The sequence below is a fragment of the Rosa chinensis genome, chromosome 1 (genome assembly GCF_002994745.2).
Source record: "Rosa chinensis cultivar Old Blush chromosome 1, RchiOBHm-V2, whole genome shotgun sequence".
Lineage (NCBI taxonomy): Eukaryota > Viridiplantae > Streptophyta > Magnoliopsida > Rosales > Rosaceae > Rosa > Rosa chinensis.
The window spans coordinates 55,601,709-55,620,561 of record NC_037088.1 but is presented as its reverse complement, the minus strand read 5'-3'; the positions used below and the strand labels follow the sequence as shown (position 1 = coordinate 55,620,561).

At 38.2% G+C, this 18,853-nt stretch overlaps 4 protein-coding genes across 16 annotated transcripts in view; 1 reads left to right on the top strand and 3 right to left on the bottom strand.

Moving 5' to 3' along the window:
* The window catches only part of LOC112182505 (probable serine/threonine-protein kinase PBL7), a 34,886-nt gene extending 31,767 nt beyond the window's left edge, over positions 1-3,119 (bottom strand). Inside the window, exons 1-4 of one of the 2 annotated variants that reach the window (XM_040508549.1) lie at positions 2,791-3,119; positions 1,679-1,863; positions 881-1,070; positions 87-478 (exon numbers count right to left, since the gene is read on the bottom strand). In XM_040508549.1, coding sequence (XP_040364483.1) covers positions 87-478; positions 881-1,070; positions 1,679-1,863; positions 2,791-2,887 — 864 coding nt within the window. In that variant the 5' untranslated portion in view covers positions 2,888-3,119. The remainder of the gene's footprint in view (positions 1-86; positions 479-880; positions 1,071-1,678; positions 1,864-2,790) is intronic. The other variant, XM_024320999.2, reaches the window with a different exon arrangement.
* Positions 3,120-5,168: 2,049 nt separating this feature from the next.
* On the top strand, positions 5,169-7,478 carry LOC112175728 (elongator complex protein 6). 2 transcript variants are annotated; one of them, XM_024313460.2, is made up of 5 exons: positions 5,169-5,468; positions 5,609-5,681; positions 5,916-6,121; positions 6,210-6,356; positions 7,047-7,478. In XM_024313460.2, the coding sequence occupies exons 1-5, from the start codon at positions 5,253-5,255 to the stop codon at positions 7,164-7,166; spliced, it is 762 nt and encodes a 253-aa protein (XP_024169228.1). In that variant the 5' UTR covers positions 5,169-5,252; the 3' UTR covers positions 7,167-7,478. The 2 variants fall into 2 exon arrangements, with proteins under 2 accessions (XP_024169228.1, XP_040367582.1); XM_040511648.1 differs by having other exon boundaries at positions 7,054-7,184.
* Positions 7,479-8,693: 1,215 nt separating this feature from the next.
* LOC112182501 (two-component response regulator-like APRR9) lies at positions 8,694-14,320 on the bottom strand. Of its 8 annotated transcripts, none has more exons than XM_040509910.1 (10): positions 13,959-14,308; positions 13,402-13,470; positions 12,877-13,295; positions 12,461-12,622; positions 12,207-12,340; positions 11,883-12,041; positions 10,900-10,999; positions 10,356-10,818; positions 9,501-10,281; positions 8,694-9,192 (listed from the first exon to the last, which is right to left on the bottom strand). In XM_040509910.1, exons 3-10 carry the CDS (start codon positions 13,253-13,255, stop codon positions 9,085-9,087), a joined length of 2,286 nt encoding a protein of 761 aa, XP_040365844.1. In that variant the 5' UTR covers positions 13,256-13,295; positions 13,402-13,470; positions 13,959-14,308; the 3' UTR covers positions 8,694-9,084. The 8 variants fall into 8 exon arrangements, with proteins under 8 accessions (XP_040365844.1, XP_040365845.1, XP_040365841.1 ...); XM_040509911.1 differs by having other exon boundaries at positions 13,402-13,460; XM_040509907.1 differs by having other exon boundaries at positions 13,402-13,440.
* A 1,247-nt stretch (positions 14,321-15,567) lies between these two features.
* LOC112182502 (probable adenylate kinase 6, chloroplastic) lies at positions 15,568-18,813 on the bottom strand. Of its 4 annotated transcripts, XR_005803564.1 has the most exons (6): positions 18,357-18,812; positions 18,124-18,264; positions 17,050-17,322; positions 16,339-16,680; positions 15,992-16,201; positions 15,568-15,840 (listed from the first exon to the last, which is right to left on the bottom strand). XR_005803564.1 is itself a non-coding variant. In XM_024320996.2 (4 exons), exons 1-4 carry the CDS (start codon positions 18,681-18,683, stop codon positions 16,537-16,539), a joined length of 885 nt encoding a protein of 294 aa, XP_024176764.1. In that variant the 5' UTR covers positions 18,684-18,812; the 3' UTR covers positions 16,246-16,536. The 4 variants fall into 4 exon arrangements, 2 of the variants coding, with proteins under 2 accessions (XP_024176764.1, XP_040367357.1); XR_005803563.1 differs by having other exon boundaries at positions 15,568-16,201; XM_024320996.2 differs by lacking the exons at positions 15,568-15,840; positions 15,992-16,201 and having other exon boundaries at positions 16,246-16,680.
* Positions 18,814-18,853: the final 40 nt, after the last annotated feature.

Below are 18,853 nucleotides of genomic sequence, written 5' to 3'. Positions count from 1 at the left end.
CATCAATATCGACTGTTGCATTCAAACAATATCAACCAAGTTCGGAAAGAAAAATATGTGAAGAGTAGAAGGCGTGATTTTCTTACCCAGGCAACCAAATTGTGTTCCCCAGCAGCCCTTGAATTGTCAATTGCCTTTCTTCCGGTAATAATTTCCAAAAGAACAACCCCGAAGCTATATACATCTGATTTCAATGTGAGCTGACCAGTCATTGCATACTCAGGGGCACAATATCCATAGGTTCCCATCACCCTAGTAGAAACATGAGTATTATCTCCTACAGGACCCAACTTTGCCAAGCCAAAATCAGAGAGCTTGGGATGGTAACCTTCATCAAGTAGAATGTTTGAGCACTTAAGATCACGGTAAATAACAGGAGGGTTAGCTTTGTCATGCAAATACTCCAAGCCCTTGGCAGCACCAGCAGCTATTTTCATTCTGGTATTCCAATCGAGTTGTTTTTTATCTGGTGGTAGATCTGCCATATAGCAGCATGTGAGATCAAAAGGCACACATATTTACATAGAAGGTAGACAAAACATTGGTTCTAAAGCAATAACTCAGAGTCCCTGATGCACGTGCCACCACAGTTACTAAGCTAGCTTGCAAGATACCTACACCTTAGCAAAGTGCTGGTTCTGGAACATTTCCCCATTCTTTATACACTATGTTTCCCATATCTTCATACAGTGAATTAAATAATTCTACAAACGTCACATCTTGCTGAGTTCTATAGCATGTATGTTTTCTATTGCAAGACCCACTTCTACCATGCGTAAGTTAATTATCACCAAGTAAAAATAAGAACAATACCTCAAGACTTTATAAATATGAAGTTTTGGCAAAAAAATGCAGATAATGCTGTTACAGCTGTATATACCATGTAAATGGTCTTCTAAGGATCCCAATGGCATGTACTCGTATACCAAAAGCCTCTGATCCCCATCAGCACAGTAGCCTATTAAGTTGACAAGATTCGGGTGGTGAAGTAGGCTTAGCATTAATACTTCGACAAGGAATTCTCTGTTCCCTTGAAGTCCATTAGAATCAAGTTTCTTAATAGCCACTTCCTACGTAACAGAAAGGATCAAGGTTCAGGTCTTAACACAAGCCTAGCATGTAAAGTCAAATAAATCAAACACAAAGAAACAGAAACAAAACAAAACAAGAAGAATCTTTAGTACGGTTTATAAAGTTTCAATCACAATAGATAGCAGCAATATGATAACAAACCATCCCACCAACATATTGCACTAAATAATGATTAACACTCGAATAAAAGTATGTCCATGATATCTGCACTGATTGAAGACATGGACCTTCAAATATTGGAGACCATCAGCAGATTAGTTTGCCAACTATACTTGCATATTTCCAGTTTTACATGAGGTGATGACTTTTCACCAGAGAATAATAATTTTAGATTTTGGTCAACTTTTGCCCCCAGTCTACTTTCTCAGAGTGTAAGAACAAACTTAATATGGTAGTAAAAAAGATATAATGTTTAAAGTGAGCCCCAAAACTGTTTAGAACTCTAATTTCTAACACTAACATAAAATGAGAAAAAAGAAATCTTAAGGTGAGGTTGTTAAACACTAGAACCACCTATTGAACGCAGGAAACGAGTCATAAAAACTGTAATTTTCATTCAGATGAAATGGTAAAGGTTTGTAAGAACCTGATTAGAACTCTCCAGGTGCCCTCTATATACTTGACCAAAACCTCCTTCACCCACAAAACAATCTGCTCTAAAATTCTTTGTTGCAGCTGCCAATTCACGAAATGTAAATGTATGTGCTGCAATGTGATCAGAGCCGCTACCCTTAGACCCTTCCTTTAATGCCGAATTTGCCTTCACTTGATCTAAATGAAAGAAAAATGTGAGAAAAGGCACCAATACGAAACAGTTCACTTAACAGTAACATCCAAAAGAAACATGGCTGACATTACAAATACAAAGAAGTCCTACTACCATCATTAACATTTTTAAAAGGGGACAAGGACAAGAGTTCAAGCTTGGATTTTTCCAATTATACAACACAAACAACTCATCTCTGTAGACAGTCGGTACCCACAAATTGCTTCCACCGTGACATTCAACTCAGAACATCTATAGAACGTAGACAATTTCTGAACTATGAGGAGGAAATCGACTTGCCCTACAGCAATGCATGCCTTTCAAACTTGATGAAGAAGTATATTAAATTGAAATCCATATAGCCATAAAAGAATTAATTTCTCCCTAATCCTTCAAAATAGAGTCGTCTGAAATGCTTTGCAAAATCGGTTGATTTCAAAGAAAGGAAACTGGGAGCAATCGAGTTAAGTTATCAGAATCTTTCATCGTGCTCATCACTTTTCCCTTCAATGACTGTCACTCAAATATTGAAATAATGAAATCATTGTATTGGACAAATGGGTCTCTAACAGTACATACTGTATGAAATAAAGAACGAAACTTGATGATGAAAATAACTCAGATACTCAAGAACTATGACCAAAGCATTTCTTAATCACAACAAACTCAGAATGCCAAAACCACTTGTGAACAAATCTCCATCAACCCAATATGGGTGACAACACAAGCATGAATCAAATTAACGAAATCACAAACCCAGAAAACCACAGATTCAAGCAAATTACAAAGATGGCATTTTTAACATTAATCTGAGATTCTGAACTAAATCAATTCAATGCATAAAACTGGTCATAAAGGTCAAGTCTTTTCAAACGTATTGAGAATCCAATGGTGTTTTGATGAAAAATTTTCAGCAATGTGGAAGGAGATACCTGAAAGTGATGAGATCTGATCTGCTGGCTTATGACTCTGCTTCTTCTTCTTCTTTGCATTTGTGCTTGATTTTCCAGAGCACAAGAACCAACTCATGGCTTTTGTTTCTGTCTCTTAACCTCAATCTTACTTGGAGAAGACAGATGTGCTTAAATTAAGACAGAAGCAAATGGTTAAATTTAGAGGCAGAGTCTCTTTTGAATTATTTTTTTTGGCCTGAAAATCAGGCAGAGACTCTTTTTATTTGCCTGAAACTCAGACAGAGCCTATGACTCTATTCATTCCTACCATATAATCTTTTCATTGTTGGACCCATTTTTTTGCAAGGGTGTTCCTTGTGTGATGGAGAATTGTATGACATCATAGAGTCTCCAAATGTCCCATGTTTTGTTTTCACTTTGACTCACTCAAGTAGGTCACTTTTACTCGCCCACAATTTTTCTTCATTTGAATATATTATCATGACTTTTACTCACAACATAATTACAAATAGGAATTAAGAAGAAGATAAAGTTCAAAGTTAGTTCAAAACATTATGATTTTTAAGATAACGGTTTTGGTGCCAAGTGCATCCATGCATCCAATTTTAGTGCATTATACTTATAATTTAAATTCAAATTAAATGGTCAACCAAAACACATATTAATTATGAAAAAATATGATTAATGAATATGGTTATCACCTCTGTTGCATATCTGTTAATTTTTACTTAGATGAGAAAACATCAACAGGTAACTAATAATTGTTCAACAATATGGTTCTCACCCGTATGGCATGTTTGTCAAATTTATTTTGGTTAGAGAAACATCAACATGTCTCCAATATGAACAGTTAAAAAATGTGTTTGAAATTAAATTCAACTGAGATCATTGATTGAAAATGCAGAAGTACATTTGGAAGGGTAGAAATAGTAATAGTAATGACAGCTAATTATGGAGTCATGGACATCAAAACCAATTATATGACCCCATATTCTTATGAAATGGTCATCTTGATTTACTTCTTAATTGTACGATTTGCGAAGCAAACATCCTTTTCGGCATGGTCGACTTTAGTGCTATACTCGATGCTTTGAAAGAGCAACTTTGTCAAATCGGGTGACCTTAGGCCCTTCGGGTCTACTAAATTAACCTCTTTGTTTATTGGTAAAAAGAGAGGTAGTTGTTGGATTTTTATTATTACACTAAACACTTTATATCTTTTAGTCGAATCAGTACCTTCTTCATTTTTATGTCGGTGAAATTTAAATCTATAGCCTCCAGACTATACATAATTTGTAAAATTTAAATTTGTGGCCTCCAGTTGTATCACTAAACCATGATGGATAAATTTTCATTTTAATCAAAGTTTTTTTTTTTTTTTTTTGTAGGGGGAAGACACCAATTTGAAATATGATCAGAGAACTAGTTCATACATGGGGTAGCTACAACGCTACTGATAGCTATAGGGATAGGCCCCTGCCATACAAGATCTAAATCTAAGTTGAGAGCTAAACTAGCTAGACTATAGGCTACTAAATTAGCCTCCCTATAACAATGAACAAAAGTTGAACAAGGAATAGATTCTTTGAGGAATACAATGTCTCAAACTATGTGCCAAAACCAGAGAGATCATTACCATCGGAAGGTAATGAGTTAACCAGTTTAAAAGGCAGTCAGTTTCAAAACTCACAGGAGCCAACCCGTACTCCACTGCATATTGAACTGCTGCACGGCCTGTCATGGCCTTAACCACATCCAGCGTCTCAGTGTAACCAATTTTGCGACACATACCTCCCACAACAGTTCCTGAATGATCCCTTACAATGAAACCAATACCACCCTTGTTGGTACTCTTCTAAAAGCCACCATCAAGGTTGATTTTCAACCATCCAATAGGAGGGGGAGTCCAAGGTTTGAGGGGCCTGGAACGTCCCTGACTAGCTTGTAACCGCACAGAACGTGCACACAGGGAAGTTTGGAATTTTAAAGAAAAAATTTGATTGTAGGGTGAACAAAGTGTTTAGTAGGGTGGAAAATGGAAATAGCCGCACTCATTATCATCATATCTCTTCCCATAGAAAAGACAAATAAATTACTTTCATTTATGTGAACCAAACTAGGTCTTGAGGCAAATTAATACGATTTGTATTGTATTACATACACGAGAAGTAATCGCTCATAACTACAACACCTATCAACACGAGGCCACAATTTCAATGCCGCCACACGCTTTACGGCCCGAACCCTAGCCTGCAACCTCAACGAGCACAGGGGTAAAATAGTAATTGAATGAGAGGATAAAAATGTGAAAAAGAGAGGGAAAAGAGCGCGGTAAAAAAAAAAAAAAAACCATTTATATCAAACCGTTTATATTTGAGAAAGCCCCAAAAAAAAAACCCAAAACCGTTGAAATCAAAATCCCAAATTCTCAGTCCTTAAACCCTAAAGCTCAGTGCTTTTTTGCTTCAACGAAGAAGAAGATGGAGACCCGAAGCTTATTGGACGAAGCTTTAGGGCTTCAACACCTCACTGGCCGCGTCCTCCTCCTCGAAGACTGCGTCGAGACCAGTGCTGCTTTCGTCCTCCACCACCTGCTTAAGCGCTCTCTTTCTCAGCCTCTTCACTCCTCCAACGTCGTCGTTTTCGTCGCCTTCGCCCAACCCTTCTCTCACTACGATCGAATCCTCCGAAAGCTTGTAATCCCCACTCAATCTCTCTCTCCCTCTCCCAAAGTTCAATTCTTTATTGTTGAATTTACTTGTTCATAAGAGAAAATGTTTCTGTGTTTCTATGAATTTGAATTGGGGTTTTGATATTGGGTGTGTTTTTGTAACAGGGCTGCAATTTAGCTGCGCATAGGAACGATAATAAATTCGTTTTCTTTGATATGCTTAGGGATTTTTGCCCAGGTGAGAAATTCAGGTATAAAAGGTCTTCTTTTTAATACACCAATAAGGTTTTTGTTTAGTGCTTGATGTGTTGAAATTGATCGAATGGTATCGCTGAAGTTAGTTAATGGATGAAAAATTGTTAATAATTGTTCTCAAAGTAGAAACTGTGTTGGAGTTAGCAGGGGATTTTGTTGTTTTCTGTGATTGGTTTTTTTTTTTTTTTTGATAAGAAGTGCTGTGTAATTGATTTAGATGGAGATAATGGGAAAGGCAATGATGGTGGATTGGTTTCTTTGTATGGGAAAATCCTGAAGACTATAAGTGCCTTGCCTCAAGAAAACAAGAACTGCGTTACCGTTATGATAGACGATGTGTCGTTAATGGAGGTGTCTGCTAAGGGATCTACAAATCTTGTCTTAGATTTTCTGCATTATTGCCACACTTTGATATCAGAATTTGTAAGGAATCAATTGAAACTGTTCTTTGTTTGCGATACTTATACTCGCTTCAGTTCTGGTTAAGGTAATGCTCATTTTCTTGTCACAGGGATGTTCCTTAGTCATGCTTAATCATGAGGACATCTATTCAGGCATGGGGAGGCCTACGCTGATTTTACAGATGGAGTACCTGGCAGATATTCTGATAAAGGCGGAACCTTTGGCCACTGGTTTGGCCTCAGATGTGCATGGACAGGTACTTTCTATAACACATTTTATCTTTCACAATTTATTTCACTTTGTTGCTTTGAGGTTCTTTAAGTAGCTTTTCTAATATAGGCTTACAATAGCTTTTCTAGTACTGGAAAATGAAGATTCTAGTTTCTTTGACTCTAGTGATCTTGTAGTTAGTTCTCTAGATAAAAAAATGGTATTTGTGAGACTACTAGATAAAACTGTGTTGATCCTGTTAGACTCTTCTATGGATAGATCTTGGAAATGTTGAGACTACTAGATAAAACTGGTCATGGTGTTTTGGCCATGGTTGTTCGTTGGGTGCATCTCTTCACCTGTATAGAGTGGTAGAAAGTAACCCTGTTTGTTTCAGCCCTGATTGTATAGTTGTGCTTGCTCACATCATTTCTGTATGGTCTCCCTTTTCATTAGATATTGATTACTGGTTCACGTTTTGAGTCTTTGATCATTAAGGAAATGGATTATTTGCAGCTTGTATTTGAAAATATGTATGTGCTCCTGCTGATTCAGGTTCTTTAATTATGTTATTTCAGATTTCAGTGATATTTTCATAGCTATGATAGTTGTTTTCCGATCTTTTTCTTGTGTTGTGTCCTCTGAGGAGTCGGCTGTATTACCATCCTTTGTTCCTTGGTATAACTTTGCCAAATTGCTCGTCTCACAAAATCCTCATTGTTCTTATTGGTTGCAGTTGACAGTTGTGAACAGGAGCATTGATGATGGGGAGAGATCAAGAAACAAACTGTGTAATTTCCATTTCAAGGTCAAGGAAAACAATGTTGAGTATTTCTATCCTGGAAGCAGGACTTGATGATGACCATGAATACGTGAGGATTCTCAAATTGTGGATGCATCTATGTTGAGTATTTCTATCCTGGAAGCAGGACTTGATGAGGACCATGAATACTTGAGGATTCTCAAATTGTGGATGCATCTATCGGAGAGCTTACTTGGGGATATAATGTGAACTCTTATCCCTTTGTATTTTCCTTATCCAACCTCAGCGGATGTTATTGTTACCAATTCATTTTAGAGGTTTCTAGTCACACTCAAAATTCAACATTACTCTGAGAATCAGAGTAATTCTAGTTAATTTAGAAACTGACATCATCTTTGTTCTCTCTTCCATCTCCCTTCAATGTGCCTACGAATAAGAATGCCCAAGTAAACTGATAGAAACATTGTGAGTGGTGAATGTCATTAGATGTCATATTTTATTTGTCACTTTCTTCATGTGAGATCGCTACTCTTAAACATCACGTTGATCATGGTTTCGATCATCTTCGTAGTACCGGTAAGGCAGCAACCCTCATCAAAATCGAATATGGGTTACAAAATCCTTACGACTCCCATTGCTTGGAAACAAACGTCATGTTGTGTAAATTTTCAAAAAAAAAAGGTCATGTTGTGTAAGGGTTTAACAAACGGCTGCTTGCATGCTTGAATTCCTATGCTTATTCCAATTGTACATAATACGTAGCAAGGGATTGGGAATAGAACCCAAACGAGGTAAAAACGAGCCGAGCTCGATACAAATTTGAGGTGTATCAATCCAATTTACAGTCATACTAAAAGGGAACGTCTACTCTATCGTTTTGCTGACATTTCAGATTTCCAGACTTGAGTACAATCAGGATATAACGCATGGAATATAGCTTTAATGGTAGGTATACACTATTTAGTGTGCATTCTCTTGTTTGTTTGTGAGGCTTAAATTAATAGGGTTAGGGGTAGGGTTGGGGAGCCACCCAACCATGTGAGATAGGCATGAAAGGAAAGCCACCAAGACATGTGGGAATGAAAACGAAAGCTAGCAAGGTTGGTCGTCCTTCTCATAATTAGTTCCAGTTTTCTTTCTTCACAGTTCATATTTTCATATGCCTCCATATGAATTGCTTTTGCAGTTTAGAGAGGTGGTAGCATTTCTTGCATCAGCATTTGATCACCTTTGCTGTGTAAACATATGATGCCGATCTTCTGTGTTAGTTTGTTTGCAGATTTGGTGATTTGAGTCATGCTGGAAGCGCAAACTAATCAGCCTACAGAATCAGCTGTTTTTAAGTGTTCATAAGATCATATATATATCACGACACTGTCAATGATATACAAGTATACTTTACCTTCTGTGTTGGTTAAGAAGAGCCTAAAACGGCAGCTAGGAATTTCCAAGTTGAAAAACTTTCTTTGGAGAAAAGATGCATGTGATTTCACCATTTCATGTCAACTCTGCGAAAAAAGCAGGATCAGAAACAGGTTAGCTCCTTCTGATCCCCTTTGCCCTTATATACATAGCATCTTCTGTTTGAGGTTTTCCTGTGCAATTGGCTGAACAAACATATGAGTCTAAGAATAAGGTCGATCCATACATGAATGAACATATTTCAATACAGGAATCACCGAAAAGTAAACAAAGAACAGAAGCTGCCATTAACAAAATAGTTCTTCAAACCATCAAGTGTTACAAATACCAAATTTTTTTATTATTACAGATTACTGAAAATGAAGTTTATTGGATGAGACTACCCTTTCGCAGATTACCACCTTCTTCAGAGTAGAAATTGTAGCCATTTTCAGTCTACAAGCACGAAATATAAATCATGCTTTTATTATCATCACACGATAAACTTGGTCTTTATTTAGTAGTTCTGTAATCTTTGACTGCCAAATGTAGTAAGTGACATTCTTGAGTGCAACATTATAAGAACAAGATTCCACACACACTGTCAAGCTCAGCAATGGGTGTCCTTGCCTTTGTTTTCATGCACCTCCTGTTGAATAAACTTTCCACGGACACGTGGTCTTTGATCTGCTAGTTTCTTCCTGCTTTGGTATCTGACCTGAAGAGAGAATTAAACAAATAAACTTTGAGCTCACTGCTGATTCCATGGATGACACAGTGCTGTTGCCTAGGTCAACTCAAGTAAACTTTCTTCTGTCTGAAAGTTGCAAGGTGAATAATGTTTTCTTAAGCAAATCTAGATTGTAATTCAAAGATGTCCGAGTATTATATGCATGGATAACTTCAGGATGGGATTATTTCAGATTTATGGTTTCTGTATATACTCAAACTCAAGTGATGCTGGTCCATATTAGTATAGTACTATGTCAAAACTGGATCAAAAGACAGATAGAGATCTAGAGTTACCTTCTTGTCGAAGCATCTCTCTTTCCTCTTCTGGCGGAACCTATTCAAAGCAGCCTCTCTTTTTGATACATGATTCTGATCAACTCCACTTTTGCTTCCAACTTCAATTGGGCTGATGGTTCCCTCTTTTTCTCCTCTAGAATCTATGGGAGAGCTACTTATATTCTGTTCATCACTACTATGGTCACTTCCAGAGTACTCACTCACATGCACACTGTGATTACCAACATTCCCTTCTATCGGTGTACCCAGCACATGAGATGGCCCAAAGCATGGATCTTCCGCTGCCATATTTTTTCCAGATGACTCATCATGATTGGGTATCTGCTGGTGCTGGGGTATGCTGTGCACATGGTGGTGATGGTGGTAATGGAGATGATGGTGCTCCACCTGGACCTGCTGATTCATCCCCCTTCCTTGTGCCAATATAGTGCTACCAAATGCAGCATCAGCCTTCCCTTGAATTATAGGCTGGTGGGAAAAAGATAAAAGGCTATCATGGTGTGGTTGGAAGGCAGAGGAAGACTGGAGATGTTTGATTGTTGATTTCAGCTCTGGTTTGTCCTCAACTGCCTTTTGTTCTGCAAGGAAATCATTTGTAGCGGAGTCCATGCGGTTGTTGTTACTGCAGTCATTGGAATGATAAAGGGGAGTGCTGGTTAAGTTACACAGAAAAACAGGCAATAGTTTGGCCTTTTCTTCCTCCGAGATACTATCTAGAGGAGAATGACTAGCAAGTTTCACACTTCCAGCCTGATTAGCAGTTGTAGGAAATTTGTACCTGCATAACGCCAAAAACAATCAATATCGGATTTAAATATCATTTGGTGAGTCACTTTCTGAGTAGCTGCATACCTTGAGGGGGCTGAAAGGTCCAAATGTCTCAAAGCATTTTGGTCATGGACACGGAACCCAGTATCTCGAGCATCTGTCTGTGTCTTAACTGTCTTTAAACTGAGCTCAAGGGAAGCAATTTCTTTGCTGTCATTGATGTCCTTATCTCTTATGCCGGGAACTTTGGAGACACTACACGGGGTGTTAAACATACCACTTTGCATCTGAGGATCAGTGGTACTGTTAGTGGTGACACCTATCAGATCAACTGCTTGGTTTTCCAAGTGCTCATTTGGTTTTTCATTGTTGAGCTCCACTTGGCCTTTCTTTAGCTTATCATCCTCTTTCAGTGACTTCATTTTAGAAAGTTTGTCTTTATTAGTGACAACTATGTTGATCAAGTCTTTCTCTTTTGGTTCTTCAAGCTGCAGATTTGGAATTTTAGGAACTCCCATACCCAAGTCTGTGCCTGTGATAACAGCACCTGAAGTTTGGAAACTAACAACATTTTACCACAAACAAAAAAGAGGGCAAAAAATATAGATAATTAGACTTAGATGCCTACCAAGCTCTTCATTCTGCCCTTCACACTCCCTTGTTGTAACTGCAGGAACCAAGTCATTTCCAAATGCTTCAGGACTTGAACGAATAATAGCCTGAGTAATCTGAAAGAGTAGAACAGAGATATGATCAGGAAATTCATCATTACCTCTCCAAATTTCTTACTATAACAGATTACCTGACATACAGCTTCAGTACAGAAACTTGAACAAAATCTGAAAATAAACTGATTATCTAAATAGAGTTGTCAGGTGATACATAACCTACTATTTATCTCTTTACTTTTTATCTTTTAGTTTTGTTAACTGTATTCGTGCATTGAATATGAAGTCCTGACCTTTGTTAAAGCAAAAAGGAATGCAATGGCATTGGGTTTAACCTTTCGTATATGAGCAGCATGTATTGCTCCAAATTATGCAGCTGGTATGCAACACCATGAACTGGTGAACTAATACTAAAGAAGTGGACTTTTTAAGACAAAAAATCCCAGTGATCTAAATCCAATAGTTCTACTGATTACCTGATTGTGCAACAGATTATCTGAATATCTGGAGGGGTAGTCAGTGGTGTATGAGTGTACCAAATTACCAATTTAGCTGATGGATCTACTTGAATCCTATATATTCTATTAGGTAATAGATACTACGTAGTAAATATACATACGGTTATGTAACTTATAAGTGATTTTCACATCCCAACAACATCAAGAATTACATTAAGTACTTGTTTCTGCAAACAATTTAGCCTGTCCAACTTAAATCAGATTCAATGTTCCTAGCTGATAATTGAACTGCAGAAATAGAATAGGCTTTACTGGTACAACAAACAGAATTCAAAAGCTAGAATCATACAAATGAAGTAAAAGAATTTAGTGACTGTGAATCAGCTGACTGATAGTCACCAATTAGAAAGGACATGGAATTAGAGATGCCAAATTAGACATGAAAGAACATCAACAAAAAATACCTAGACAAGACGAATGTATACCTCAGTGCCACTTCCTTTGTCACTTTCATCCCTAGCATTAACCCCAATGATTTCATTGTCATCCTCATGATTACTGCCAGTGTTTTTGTCTGACTCTTCATCACTTGTCGACGTAGTTTTTTGAGTCTGGACACCATTTTCACTTGCACTACCACTGGACTGATGAAAAGATGAGTGATGAATGCAAACAGAAGATCAAAAGTCTGCATTTATTTTATTTATTTAAAATTTTTTCTTTTCTTTTTGGGGGTGGGGGTTGGTCTTATATAATGAAGTGGGTAGTTGCATGACATATTATACCATCAAGTAACTAAAGCAACTTACGCTCCGGCATTTCCTCCAAGCATGCTGCCAAAGATTTTTAAGCTCGTTCTTTCGAATAGGCTTCACTAAAAAGTCAACCGCACCCTTTGATAGACACTTAAACACCATACTCAAAGAATCATTAGATGACATCACTGCACAAAACTCACCAGGTTTAGCAGCTACAGTGCCAATTAAGTAGTCAAATATTCTATCGGTAATCAGTTTTAGGATCCTCAGTTTTATGGACAAAAATGTTTGAGAAATATACTCACTAATCACAGGAATATCCTTGCAAGTTTCATGGCTCATCATCTTGCTTAGGAGGTCAATGCCTGATGGACCAGGCATGACAACCTCAGTTAAAACAAGATCGACATGAATACTATGATCTTTTAAAATATTCCAAGCTTGCAATCCACTAGCTACAGCTGTTACTGCAAAAACCAGATTCATTATCAGTTTTATCAGAAACAGAAAGGCTTACTTGTAGGTGAAAAAATTTCAAGATCAAGGAAAAATTATGAAACTCAAAATCATCTGAGGTTTGGTACCTTAAATCATATCACTATAAATTCTGCACTTCAAATATCAGAAAATACAAAGATGTTACAACAGCCAATTTGAGAATGACTGGAAAGGTCATTCTTCAACTTATATGTCATAAATCTTTATATGTTGCATTACTAACCTTCATAGCCACACTTCTGCAGTAATGCACAAATGACACGCCGAGTTGAATCATCATCTTCCACTACCAAAACCTTGAGAGACTTGGTAGGCAGGAACCCTTCCCAGAAAAGAGAAGGGTCTTGAAGCTGTTGTTCCGAACTTTGCTGGCCAGACTGACTGAGGACCTGAACCTGGACTGCTTCTGTTTGTGCATCATTTACGACTTGCAGATTGTCAGTAACCTGCACTTCATCTTGCTTTAAGATCCCTTGGCCCTCTCCCAAGACTCCTGTAACAGCACCGCTAATCTCCTTGTTCTCATCTTCAGTATGGCAATTTAAATCCGCACTCTCTTTATTGGTTACTGGACCATTGATATTCACCCGAACTTTCCCCATTTCGCTAGATTGCACATCCCGTTGTCTTCAAGATACAAGTCTTAACACACACAAGTCGTTAAAAAGTTTCTTGCATTGGAAAATGGTATATAGTTCCAAGAGCCTCAAAATAAAAACAGTCAAATTCAAAAGGAAAATAGTTGTACCTTGCACTTGTATGATTTATGTAGCCAGAGTATAGTAACCTATAACCACAGATTTCTTCCTAATGATTTCTTACCAAGACAAAATACAATTGAATCATCAAATCAAATCAAATCAAATCCAAAAGATAAGGCCCCCCTAATTCTTCTTCAATTATTCAGTTTCAACCTTCAGCATCTAACACTATTTCTATTTGGTGATTAACACCTAAACTAAAAGTAAGAAACTGAGATAAGCTACATGGGAAATCCCTCCGTGTGTTTGAAGATACTAATCTTAATACACACAACCCCATTTAATTCCATTCATTAGAATATGGTATGAAGTTTCATAATCCTCAAAATTGAAAACACAGTAACTGATAGCTAGCTTCCTAATAGTTTTCTTGCATAAAAGCCTGTAATCCAAACATAATATCACTGCAAAATTGAAAGGTAAAGGCCCCTAATTCTTTTCCAATTCTACATTTTTCAACTTCCATAAACTAAAACAGTAGACTACAAATTTCCTCTCCTTATTGATCAACATCTAGAATAACAATAGGATATTGAACACTTACTGGAAAAACTGAACTTCTTTCACTTCTTGAGGACCAAACATTTGCCAATTCAACATTGTAATATCGAAAATTGAACAAGAACTGAAAAGATGGAACCTTCTGTGTTCTCTTTCATACTTCAAATTTACCTTTACAGCTTCTTGGAAGACAGAAGAAGCTCTCAGGTATTATACTCTGGCCGAGTGCTGACGTGGATGGAGTACGGGTCCGGAGCTTGCCACGGCGGATGACACGTGGGACACCGAGTGTGGGGCCTCTTGGCGTGACACGTGGCTAGCTGTGGGAAGAGCAAAAGGTTTTTGGGGAGCTTTTTTGGAGCCTTGGATTTTGAAATGGAGAATCGACGGCGTCGTATTGGTTGGCGTCAGGGGAGGCCGTTTTTGGCGGGGAAGGATTGTAGAATGACTGATATGCCCTCTGGGGGGGGAGAGAGTGATTTTCCGGTGCGAGTCGACATCAAGTTTCCATGAGTAGTTAGGCAAGTCTTGTTTTGGGGACGATCACTATCCTCTTCTTTCCGAAAAAAAAAAAACACAATCTTATTCTATGGGATTGATTTGATTTTGTGGTCCAGTTTAATTCTATGGCTCATTTAATTTAAGTGATGATCATTGATATTTCTTACAGTTCCGATAGCCTATTTATGTTTCTGTGCTAAAATCGTGCTTGGAATTGTAATTAGGACTAAGATGAAATGTTATGACATCAAAGTAAAAGCATTTGTTGGAACTTGAAGTGTTGTCCTACGGTGATAAAAATAAGACGTTGCATAAGAGTTTATTAGACTTTGCACCTCTTCACCTAGAGAGATTATTCAGAGCACCGCCGTGCACTTGCACCAACATAAATGAATGGTTAGATTGCATTAAATACACTTTTTATTTATTAAAAATAAAGTTGATAATAAATATCAAGGGTTGAGATTATTTTATAAGGGTTGGGTCATTTACACCGTCGGTGCATAGAATAATTTCCAGAAGCCTAATGACAAATGATTTTGAGTTGGAATGTTGGATGACTAGATTTTTCATGGTATTAAAGCAGATTTACTCAAGTGTGAAGCTTAGCGGCAACACGTACTCCACGCTACTCAATTTAAGTTGTTCATTTGTTTGACTTGAGTAGTAGCGTCCGATATTGGAAAGATAAGAATTTGCTAGGCTTTGGGAGGCTTTATTGCTAATCCATGAATTACCCCCATTTGAGGCTCAACGGTCGGATGTGCTCTACCTCACATAATATGAGTTGTACATGTTCGTTGATTCATTCCCTAGAATTTGTTAGAGATGCTCGAGTTTCACGAGTTGATTTTATCTCTCAACACTGATGTTCATTGATTCATTCTATAAGCAATTTAAATTTTATTGCGTACGTTTGGGGGACCAAATCTTCTGTCATGGACATGACTCATAGTTATCAAAGATCTTGTGGAGATACAAATTGCGTAGGTCGTGATCTTCTAATAGCTCACATGCTTTATATAAGTTGGTGAGCAAAAGTAAAACAACGAAACGTTAACACAGAACAGATGCTAATAATGCGCAAAAAGACATGCTCAGAATCTTGAAATATATCGGTCTGTCTACCACCAAATCTGAAGACTGAAAAGTTAGTTCTGGAAAGTGGAGTATTATTTGATCATAGAAAAGGTGCATTAGCAGTTCAAAATGTAAATATGGACTTACAACTTGAGTGGATGTTATTGAAGGAGACTCAGAGCTATGAATTGACACCGATCAAGCAGCATAACCCGGATATCTTGGAAGCTCTCGCCTAACTTTACCATATTCACATACAGCATATCTAGAAAGAAGCTACAAAGAACTGATATGGTTGCTCACTTGCTCATGAGTTTTTGGATTCGGTTCAAGATTTCGGTTTCCTGCAAGTTACATTTGTTAGAGAGGTTGTAACTTGTAAGTCATAACTTCAGGTTATCAGTAAAAATAGAGAGTAGCATACAGATGTAGGTTATCTTATTGAGTGGTTTCCTGGAAAAATTGGAACAAACCCAGAAAGAAAACGATACCAACCAGCCCATCAGAGTTTGATCAATGTTGTACCCTCACCCAACTAAACCATTTTAGTTGTTATTCTGCATCAATGGCAAAGACAATTTTGTTTTATTTTAGTGCTTTTGTTGCTCGGATGGCAATAGAACCGAGTATGACTGTTCTCTCCCGAGTTACACCAGTACACCAGATACTCAAATTTGAGCGTTGGCTCTTTTAAGGGTTGCGGACCTGTTCAGATTTAGCTCATCACGTACTGTGCAATTCATAAAAACTTGCAAAATTACCATGCTCTGAATCTTTACTTGCTGCCCGTAAAAAGAATCATTATTCAAACAAACAACTTGACTGACCATTACAATGCTTACCTCCCCACACAGGACCCATGGCCACTTACATAACTCGAAAGGAAATGGGCCTCTTCGTGCTTTTATTGCATATAGAAATTTTTCCTTTCAACTTTTAAAATAAATGCACCAGCTTCCCTGACATGCAAAGAATGAATGATCTAGCTTCACCTAATGGAAGCCAACTCGTCTAATGTATATTAGTACACAATATACAATTCATGCTGCGGCAGACTCTTTGTCATCATGGTCTTCCAGATTTAAAGCTCGAAGCAGCTTTGGCCAGGATTCTGGAATCCCTCCAGGAAGATCAAACTCTAACAATTTTCCCCGACTGCGATAGAACTCCTCCACAGGTTGACTCTGCAAGGACAACATTATATCAGATACTCGAATCATGAACTGAAACAAAATCCTAGACTTTTGTTATTATAGCTGACTAGTGAAATTTTTTTTTTTTTTTTTCTCATTTAAAAGGACAAGACTAATGGCAGAATCATGCCTTCACAGGCTGATATCTAAATGGAGACTCATATGTACTCAATGTTGTCACCTGTTCCAAAGAATCAATATTGAACATGGTCTTATATAAAAGTATCTGAGAGATCAATCCTGAGGAAAAGGCAGAGTCACCAGAGTGCCTTAATCCTATAGGCAGCAGTGTCTCAGTCATGTACTATACACTAGTTAGTTGCTTCCTTGGAATGATGGATGAGAACTTGGAAAAAATACCATTTCATTATATATACGTAGTCGTCTCTTAACAACTTCTTCAGTGTCATCGGATCGCGAGATAAGCTTTGATGTACAAAGTGGAGGTGGAAGAAGTGGAGCCATGTACATACCAGGGTCCCCTTCCTCAGCTTTAATATCAATGCTGGCAACATTGTAATTTCCTCCACACTCACTGCAAATCCTTCTTCCAAGGCACTTGGCAAGCAAAGCCTCTTCCCGAAGCTTTAGGTTGATTACCAAGTCAATTTCAGTAACTCCCTCTAAAATTTCCTGTAAAGTAACAAAACCTTAGAAGGCAAGTCATAACTATTAACTGAATGAGAGGCACAGGGACAGGTAGGGTACTGAATTAATGGAATGTCAGAATATAATTTCCATCACATAAAAAACAGCACAAGTCATTGGGGCAGTTGTAAAAGTAAAGAAGTTCACACTACATGACTTGAAAATCCCACTACACCAGGACTCCTGTAAAATCACACAATGTTCATGTAACATTCAATGGCATATGTACCTCAAAGTAACAATCATGTGGAAATTCAACATACAGATCTGAGGAATGGGTCTCTTATACACCTACATGAACTCATGTGTGCTCATGACGCTAGAGAGATTAAAATCAAGTAACTTACAAAGCAAAGTATAACGTGACTTTTATACGTAAACATATTACAAAGGAAAACCATGTTTGCAACACAATGCATAAGCAATTACTCCTCAAATTACCATAGGTTCATGTGCATATTTCAACTCTACTAATCTCAACTAATCCTTAGCAGTGACGACTTACCCCTTCAACGCCTACGATCATGCCTCATCTCCATTCAAGAACTTCCTCAAGCCTTTGTTGTAAGATCAATATCCCAACCAGAATTCAAATGTCATGACAAAAAATGACAACACCATTCCGACAATGCCTTATCATAGATAACATACTCAAGATGATACCTTACCCCTTTGGACTTCAAAACATCCCATAATGCATTCGGTGATAGATTCATGCACACATAATATGCTAAACAAGTAACAAGTAAAAACTACATGCTTTATCAAGATTGTGTCGAAATTTACCGCCTGTCGAATTGTGCGAGGGAAACCATCAAGAATAAAGCCAGTTTCACCCTTAGCTGAGCTAGCTTCAAGACGCTTGGACAGCAAGTTTATTATAATCTCATCCGAAACCAATTTGCCTTGATTTACAACCTCCTCAAGCTGCAATTGTTCTCAAATTTCAATCAAATTTCCCTAAATTGAAAAAGTTCAAACCAAAAAGACGAATTGGGAAAGTTTAAAACCCTAAGCACCTGCTTAGCTAGCGGACCGGAAGAGGAAAGCTCGTCGCGGACGAGATCGCCGGTCGCAATATGAGGCACGCCGAGCAGAGTCGAGAGTTTAGACGCGTAGGTGCCTTTGCCGACGCCCGGGCAGCCGAGGAAAACCCACTGGACGTTTCTGTCCTTGACGTCTCGCTGTAAAGGAAGCGCCTTTTCCCCGAGCTGCTGCGACGCCGCCGCCGCCTTGGGGTCAATTTCGGAATTTCGCCACGACGAAGACGAAGACCGGAAGCTCCGGACTGCGAAGCGGTCTACTCCCGCCACTCTTAGTCTCAGAACGCGGCTCAGAACCGCCATGGGAGGAGGAGAGAGGAGGAGGAGAGAAGCAGAAGTCAATTATTTTGCAGTGCTGCTAGAGAAAGCAGAAACAGAGGGAATAATAAGAACGACTTCTGCTGCGTTTGGGCTGTTGGCTTTTCCTCAAAGCTAGGAAACAATAGCTTTTAGGAAACTCGCCGCGCCACGTG

Bases quoted from the DNA above. Each gene is read 5' to 3' on its own strand.
- LOC112175728 (XM_024313460.2), top strand. From the start codon at position 5,253: ATGGAGACCCGAAGCTTATTGGACGAAGCTTTAGGGCTTCAACACCTC. The intron at 6,122-6,209 runs GTAAGGAATCAA...TTCTTGTCACAG, and splicing joins ACACTTTGATATCAGAATTT to GGATGTTCCTTAGTCATGCT. The intron at 6,357-7,046 runs GTACTTTCTATA...TATTGGTTGCAG, and splicing joins CCTCAGATGTGCATGGACAG to TTGACAGTTGTGAACAGGAG.
- LOC112182501 (XM_040509900.1), bottom strand. From the start codon at position 13,255: ATGGGGAAAGTTCGGGTGAATATCAATGGTCCAGTAACCAATAAAGAG. The intron at 12,042-12,206 runs GTAAGTTGCTTT...TCTTTTCATCAG, and splicing joins CTTGGAGGAAATGCCGGAGC to TCCAGTGGTAGTGCAAGTGA. The intron at 9,193-9,500 runs GTAACTCTAGAT...TTCTCTCTTCAG, and splicing joins AGAGATGCTTCGACAAGAAG to GTCAGATACCAAAGCAGGAA.
- LOC112182502 (XM_024320996.2), bottom strand. From the start codon at position 18,683: ATGGCGGTTCTGAGCCGCGTTCTGAGACTAAGAGTGGCGGGAGTAGAC. The intron at 17,323-18,123 runs GTAAATTTCGAC...GTTACTTTACAG, and splicing joins CTCGCACAATTCGACAGGCG to GAAATTTTAGAGGGAGTTAC. The intron at 16,681-17,049 runs GTATTTTTTCCA...TTGTCCTTGCAG, and splicing joins TACGTATATATAATGAAATG to AGTCAACCTGTGGAGGAGTT.